The 8,055-nt window shown below is 46.3% G+C and overlaps 1 protein-coding gene across 1 annotated transcript; it reads right to left on the bottom strand.

Annotated features, from left to right (window-relative positions):
• Positions 1–6,465: 6,465 nt before the first annotated feature.
• Positions 6,466–7,831, bottom strand: LOC137302159 (zona pellucida sperm-binding protein 3-like). Its single transcript, XM_067971825.1, has 7 exons — positions 7,757–7,831; positions 7,488–7,665; positions 7,276–7,402; positions 7,116–7,195; positions 6,912–7,033; positions 6,706–6,840; positions 6,466–6,627 (listed from the first exon to the last, which is right to left on the bottom strand). The coding sequence occupies exons 1-7, from the start codon at positions 7,761–7,763 to the stop codon at positions 6,509–6,511; spliced, it is 768 nt and encodes a 255-aa protein (XP_067827926.1). The 5' UTR covers positions 7,764–7,831; the 3' UTR covers positions 6,466–6,508.
• Positions 7,832–8,055: the final 224 nt, after the last annotated feature.

Below are 8,055 nucleotides of genomic sequence, written 5' to 3'. Positions count from 1 at the left end.
GGATCCTAGGATTTATAAATAGGGACATGGAGCATAAAAGGAAAGAGTTAATGCTACACCTGGACAAATCATGGGTTAGGCCACAGTCAGAATATTGTGTCCAGTTTTTGGTGCATTACTTCAGTAAGAATGTCGCGGCCATGGAGAGGGGCAGAAGAGATTCACTAAGATGATCCCAAGGATGAGAGTCTTCACATAACTTTTCATGAGAGCAGAGAAGTTTAAATAAGATCAGAGAGAGGGGATCAAAATTATGAGGGGGTTTTGATAAAGTAAATGAGGGAAAACTATTTCCACTAGTAAGGGCACAGTGGTTATAAGAACATAAGAACATAAGAAATTGGAGCAGGAGTAGGCCAATCGGCCCCTCGAGCCTGCTCCGCCATTCAATAAGATCATGGCTGATCTGATCCCAACCACAAATCTAAAGAACACAAGAAGTCGGAGCAGGACCCGGCCACATAGCCCCTGGGCCCTCTCCGCCACCCACAGGGCATTGACCGATCCGAACTCAGCTTCATGTCCAATTTCCTGCCCGCTCCCCATAACCCCTAATTCCCTTTACTTCTAGGAAAATAAGAACATAATTATGTTACTGGACTAGTAATCCTAGAGGCTTGGACTACTATTCCGGAGTCATGAGATCAAATCCACGGCAGCTGGGAAATTTAAATTCAATTCATGAAATAAAATTTGGAATAGAAAAAAAAATAGTATCAGTAATGGTGGCCATGAAACTACCGGATTGTCGTAAAGACCCATCTGGTTCACTGATGCCCATTAGGGAAGGAAACCTGCCGTCCTTACCCAGTCTGGCCGAAGTGTGACTCCAGACCCACAGCAATGTGGCTGATTCTGAATCGCCCTCTGAAATGGCCCAGCAAGTCACTCAATTGTTCAAGATAGGTGGCACACCACCACCTTCTCAAGGGCAACTGGGAAGGGCAATAGATGCTGGCCTTGCCAGCGACGCCCACATCCCAGTTCGTGAGTCGGTAACTGGAGGGCATCAAATTAAGAGAGGTTGGTTTTCTTTTTGATGCAGAGGGTTGTTAGGACAATGGAATGTCTGACCAGAAACAATGAGGGAAGCAGAATTTAAAAGGGAAGTGAATCAATATCTGAAGAAGGAAATCATGAAAGATCTTGAAATGCCTTCGATGAGGTACCGCATTGTAGATTCATGACCAAGGTCAGAGCTTGTGGAGTCAGGGGACAGGTAGCAGAATGGATAGCAAGCTGGTAACAAAACAGAAAACAGAGAGCAGGGGTTAAAGAGAGTCACTCAGACTGGGAAAAGGTGGGAAGTGGTGTTCCACAGGGATCGGTGCTGGGAATACTGTTGTTCACCATTTGCATCAACGGTTTGGACTTGGGAATAGGAATTTCAAATTCGAAATTTGCGGGCAACACCAAATTGAGGGATATAGTTAATACTGAAGAGGACTGCAACAAAATGCAGGAAGTCATTAATAAACTTGCAGAATGGGCGTGTAATTGGCAAATGAATTTCAATATAGATAAGTGTGAGGTGGTAGAAATTTAGTAGGAAGAATAAGGAGGCCACATACTTCCTGGATAATAAGAGTCCAAATGGGGTCGAGGAGCAAAGTGGGGTCTTGGGGTACAGATATACAAATCATTAGATGTAGTGACTCAGGTTCATAAGGCCACGAAAAAGCAAAGAAAGCACTGCGATTCATTTCCAGAGGAATAGAATTGAAAAGCAGGGATGTTATATTAAACTTGTATAGAACCTTGGTTAGACCACACTGAGCACAGTGCACAGTTCTGGTCTTCATGTTACAAACAGGATGTGGAGCCACTGGAGAAGGTGCAAAAAAGATTGACAAGGATGATGCCAGAACTGAGAGGTTATAACTATCAGGATAGACTGAACAGGCTGGGGCTCTTTTCTCTAGAAAAGAGAAGGCTGAGGGGTGACCTGATAGAGATCTTTAAAATTATGAAGGAGTTTGATAGGGTCGACATAGAGATGTTTCCACTTGTGGGGGAGACCAGAACTATGGGCCATGAATAGAAGATAGTCACTGATAAATCCAGTAAGGAATTCAGGAGGAACTTATTTACACAAGGAGTGGTTAGAATGTGGAACTTGCTAACACATGGAGTAGTTGAGGTGAATAGCATTGATGCCTTTAAGGGGAAGCTAGATAAGTACATGAGGGAGAAAGGAACAGAAGGATATACAGATAGGGACAGATGAAGAGAGGTGTGAGAGGGGCTCGTGTGGAGCATAAACACCAGCACAGACCAGTTGAGCCGAATGGCCTGTTTCTGTGCTGTAAATTCTATGTAATTCTAAACGGTCCATAAATACGGAGAATAAAAGTGGGCCCAGCACTGACCCCTGGGGTAACCACTTCCAACCCTTCTCCAATCTCAGCAACTCCCATTAACCCGGACCCTCTGTTTCCGGTCCCCAGACAACTTTCTCCCCGCACTGTTCCATTTCCTTTTAAATGGCCCACCTGAACAGACTGGACATTACCCCGGGGATCCCCCAGTTACCTTCACACCGTTGCTCGCCATGTCCCTGATTTCACTTGACATCCTTCACAGTCTCATCGAATTGTCTTGGTGCCTCCCGGCCGTGTGAACATCCAAAGAGGTTTCCAGTCGGCCTCAAGTATTTTCCAGCAGATTGATTCAAATCCGGTGCGGTTTTCCTCAAAACTCCTGGAAGTTCAGGCACGAATTCTCCTGTGGAAGAAAGTCACATCGTGTTACGGGACGGAAGAATTAACGACCCTTCTGAAGTACTCGGTGTCGGCCTTGGCTCATTTGTAGCGCTCTCTCACCTCAAGAATCATAAAGATTGTGGATTAAAGCTCCCCTCCAGAGACCTGAGCACAAAATCTCGGCTCACACTCCAGTGCAGTACTGAGGGAGTGCTGCACTGTCGGAGGGGCCGTCTTTTGTACGAGCCGTTAAACCAGTCCGGCCCCTCAGGTGGATGTAAAAGATCCCACGACACTATTCGAAGAAGAGCAGGGGAGTTCTCCCCGGTGTCCTGGCCAATATTTAATCCTCAACCAACACCTATAAACAGATTATCTGGTCATTTATCACATTGCTGTTTGTGGGATCTTGCTGTGCACAAAATGGCTGCCCACATTACAACAGTGACCTCATTTCCAAAGCCCCCCATTGGCTGCGAGGCTTTGGGTCGTCCTGAGGATGTGACAGGCGCTGGAGAAATGCAAGTTCCCCCTCCCCGGGGCCGCCCTCCGCTCTAATCCCATTGCCCGTCTCTCGGTCCTGTCCCCGGGCTCGGGGACTCTCGGCCGGTCCAGGGCCCTTTAAGAGGGACGCGCCACACTGCGCATGTGCGCCGTTTATTTAAATCAAACCGCGCGATTCAAAGGAAAAGTGACGTCAGTTTCCGTCACAATAAAAACCGCTCGTTCTCAACCGAAAAAACGGAAAGTTTGTCTCGAGACACAACAGGAAGCGGTCGCTGATCCGGCGGGTGATGTGCGCATGTGCGAACATTCTCCCAGAGTGCAGCGCGGCCCGTCTCACAGATGGGGCCTTTTCTCCGCCGCTCTGCATTGTGGGAGATTCGGCCGCCATGACGGGCCCGGGTCACCGAGTTCATCCAATCACAGGTGAAGCTTCCCGGATTGGTGGAACCGACAGAGTGCAGGTGGTCTGTGGAGCGAGAGAATCTCTGAGAAGAGGGGCAGCCAATTGGGGAAATCACAGGAGGTGGTGACCGGTCATAAACCCAATCGGTGAATGACGGATTGAACCAAGGAAAGGAATGAAGAAACTCGACTGGGACCTGTGGGAACAGGCGGACTAATAAATTTAACCCGTGTCCAGTTCAGGTCACCACATTACAGGAAAGATGGGATTGGACCAGAAAGGGTCCAGAGGAGATTTACAAGGATGGTCCAGGACTGGAGAATTTTAGCTGTGAGGAAGGATTGGATCGGCTGGAGTTGTTTTCATTGGAACAGAGGAGGCTGAGGGGGGATTTAATTGAGGTGCATAAAATTATTGGGGGCCACACAGACTGCATCACTTCAAGAAGGCAGCTCACCACCACCTTCATGAGGGCAATTGGGGATGGGCAATAAATGCTGCCCTGGCCAGCGACGCCCACATCCCATGAACAAATAAAAAAAGGATATTGAGGTCCTATATCCCTTAGCAGAGAGGCCAATAACCAGGGGGCATATATTTCAAGTAATTGGTAGAAGGATTAGAGGGGATCTGTGGATAATTTTTTTTACCCAGAGGGTGGTGTGAGTATGGACCTTACTGGCTGAAAGGGTGGTCGAGGCAGAAACCCACATCGCTTTTTAAAAGTACTTGGATGTGCACTTGAAGTGCCGTCACACCAAGAGTGCGATTAGGCTGGACAGCTGTTCTTCAGCTGGCACAGACACGATGGGCCGAATAGCCTCCTTCTGTGCTGTAAATTTCGATGATTCTATAACCCCTAGGGTCAAATGTAACATGGCAAAAGATACATGTTTATGGTTCAAAAAAATATCGTTACAGGGAGGGAGGGGACAATGTAGAGTTCTGCCCGAAAGCGTTGTTGACACAAACTCCATGAATTATTTTCAATGGGAATAATAGTGCAGGGACCTTGGAACAGAGGAACATTAAATTGGATGAGAGGCGAGAGGAAAGTCATCTGTTTCTGTCCTGTAAGATCCTAAGCTTCATTGAGAATGAATTCATGAAGCATTTCTACATAGTATTTTTTTTGCAACATTTTTAAAATATCCCACAGTAGTTCTCCTGGTCAGTATATCCAGTTTGTAAAGTCTCCCTGAAATGTTTATATGTAAATCAGACAACAGTCAGAAGAGGGTAGGATGGACCTACACTACACTTGAATGTATTGTCATCTATTGAGTTTAAAGTTTCCGAACACTATTTGTCAATGGTGTGAGGAAGCTCAGAGTGAAAGTGAGGAGGGGCCGTCTGACTGCAGGTTCCACTGGAAAAAAAAAATCACCTTCAGTGTGTGCAGTGAGCAGAAATGAATTGCTATTATTAAAAGTTCCCACTAACTCATTGTTATTCTACTTCAACAGAACAAGCCTGGATCTCCTGCTATGTTTAAACACTAAACTTCAGTGATTATAGCTCAAGTAAAATATTACCATGATTTGATTTAAATGGAGAAGTGGTTTCCACCTGCCAAAGAATGTTGTCTGAAGCGAGGGTGTTTCCTGCTAACAGCTCCCATCCTGTTTAATAGACCCCCTGAATGTCTGATTTACCAAAAAGAAAAACACAGCTCAATAAAGTTCAACATTCTCTTATTAATCTGAAGACCATTTTATGAACAAATTTCAGGATTTCACAAGGGTGTCCCAGACATGGATTGGACCCAATTCACTGTAAAGTTATAAAAACACAGCCAGTTTAGCGACCAGGGGACAGAACCTAAAAATTAGAATCAGGACTTTCAGGAGTCAAGTTATGAGACACTTCTACACGCAAAGAGTGGGAGAAGTTAGGAACACTCTTCCACAAAGGGCAGTTGATGCTAGCTCAATTGTTAAATCTATTACCTCAGCTTAAAATTTTGTTGAGCAAAACAAGGTAAGGGATATGACGAAGGCAGGTATATGGAGTTATGTCACAGATCAACCATGATCTCATTGAATGGTGGACCAGGCTCGAGGGGCGAAATGGACTACTCCTGATCCAATGACCACCCCTCAAATACAGTGAATGATAAACAATGTAATTTGAAAATAGGACTAACGACTTACAATACAATCCTGAGGGCCTGTCGTGAGGGGAAGCTGAGGATAAAGAAACTTCAATCTGTGCTCACAAGATGACAGGTGAAATTCAAATCCAACAGAGTTAAATCACAACCGCTGGGCTCCCCGTCCCTCACATTCTCACTGTGCCTGTACCCACTGGGCACAACATTGCCCCCCCGTGTACATTAACCATTACACTGAACATTTGAAATCTACCTGGAGCCCCACCCCCACTAAACAAGAATCTTTACACCAGGGGCAGAGATATTCAATCTTGGAGGAGAGTTCCAAGTCCACTGACTTTCAATCCGATTGGTGTTTGGACAATTAGCTCCAAAAGGGGAAGTTTAACTGGAGTTTGGAGCCCGTTTTGGATTCGAGCGATCAATGGCCACGGGACACCAAGGGAATGATTGGGCCGTCAACCAGCCAGCACCAGTACCTCAGGCCAGTCCCACTGTCCCTTCAGAGTTCATTGACCTGCACAATGAGGGCCTGGCAAGCCTTCACCCATTGCTGCAGCCATCCCTGGACTGGGCCTGGATACACTATTAACAGCCATTCTGCCACTACTTACATGGACCCATTAAAACCCATTTCACTAACAGGAGGAACTGTGGAGGAGTGCGGAGTGTTACTAACAGAATTGAGCACTCGTTGCATGCTGATTGGAACCAGATAATGAAAAATGAGCAACCAGCCATTAGAAGATACAAGTAGTCACTGCTTTATTGGTCATTTGATAACTAGTTGAACTGGGTTTGCTTGTGTTTCCTGTACAGGAACAAGGCGATCAAAGAAGCAGAGATCAGAGAGACAGCGGTCACAGTCAGGGCCAGGATCAGGACCACCTCAGACTCCACACCTAAAAAGCAACAAGAAACCAATGGTTAGTGAAGGAAATACTGAGGAGAAAATGGAAACTAGCAGTCAACCAACTCACCACCCGGAGACCTCTCCTGCATCCTTTGCTCAACCTCATTAAGGGAATCAGTTGCCAGCTCTGTCACATCAGGATCCAGAATGACCAGGGGTCCAAGTGAGGCCTCACCCTCCCACTTCAATTCAGCATCACTCTCTGCAATATCAAACATTCCAGTTAGAGAGGGTAAAGGGTGACCTCCAACATAGAGGGGATCAATGTCCTACCAGGTCCAGATGCAAGATCCCTCCTTCCTCTGGAATCAAGTCGGAATTCCCTCGTGGCACTACAGCTGCCCAGATGACAACAGGCACACACATCATTGGTAGATTCTTCTAATGGGGTCCAGCTAAACCAGAGAATCAGTTTATCAACCAGGTTGTCCATCACCCTTTAATACAACACATCCCTGAGCGAGAGAGGGAACTTACACATTCTGGAAAGTACAAGCTTTGTTCATTGAATCTCTCTGATCCACTGCAGCAACTTTCAGGTGACAGGTGATGAAAATCTGAGGGACACATTCAATACAAGTTGTTATTTAGTGACCTCCTCCCAACATGGGGAACCCAATGTTTGGCTTCCTCTTACCAAGGAACGGTCATCTCCAAAGAAGCGGAACGCATCCAGGTCAAACTGGAGTTTGTCCAGCTCACGTTCACCTCTTGGCAACACAAAGGTTGAAAAGGAGTCCTCAGCTTTGCTGTCCAGGAGGCAACTGAAGAAAGATTAAAAAAGGGACAAAGTGAATAAAGTGAACCCATTGAGACAGAACCAGCTGGAGAAAGCAGAGAGCTCCTTACCCATGGTAGTCAATGATGTTGTATCTTGGGGTGGAATCCTTGTCTGGGCTCAATGTAGCTGCACAGCTGTCAATGTAGAGCTTCAAGGGCATGTGGTTGGTCATTGAAACAGAGGCCTCAATGTGAATGAGGTCACCCAGGTAGTAGACAGTCGAGGTGCGCTCTGTAAGCCAGTCATCTGAAGTACAAGAGGACAAGGGTTGGAGACAGTGGGTGTAACTCCCAGTGAGAAACGACAGAAAAGCACTCGCCATCCACCCATCACATACCGTTCATAAGACGCAGTGAGAATGACAGAAGCCCTTCTCCAGACTTGGTCGAGCTGAATGGGATCCAGGTGGGCTTGATAGGGTCACTGCTCACATTGCCCTTCCTGGAAGGACAGTAGATAATTTCAGGACAACTTCATACAACTGCACCTGCTGTAGACCTTATTTGCCACAGAGGAAAGATTCTTACCTAAAATAGTGGCACTCAATGGGAATGATGGCTCCATTAGTTCTCACAATGACAGATCCACGAGCATTTGGGGTGTGGTTCAGGTGGGTAGTGTAGACCAGGAAATCTC

The sequence above is a fragment of the Heptranchias perlo genome, chromosome 35 (assembly GCF_035084215.1).
Source record: "Heptranchias perlo isolate sHepPer1 chromosome 35, sHepPer1.hap1, whole genome shotgun sequence".
Lineage (NCBI taxonomy): Eukaryota > Metazoa > Chordata > Chondrichthyes > Hexanchiformes > Hexanchidae > Heptranchias > Heptranchias perlo.
Note: the sequence above shows the minus strand (reverse complement) of the source record. Positions and strands in the feature narration are given on the sequence as shown.

Excerpts from the sequence above, each read along its gene's own strand:
- LOC137302159 (XM_067971825.1), bottom strand. Across the intron at positions 7,403-7,487 it reads AACATCATTGACTACCATGG|TTGCCTCCTGGACAGCAAAG; the intron begins GTAAGGAGCTCT and ends ATCTTTCTTCAG. Across the intron at positions 7,034-7,115 it reads GCTTGTACTTTCCAGAATGT|CTGGACCCCATTAGAAGAAT; the intron begins GTAAGTTCCCTC and ends TCTCTGGTTTAG.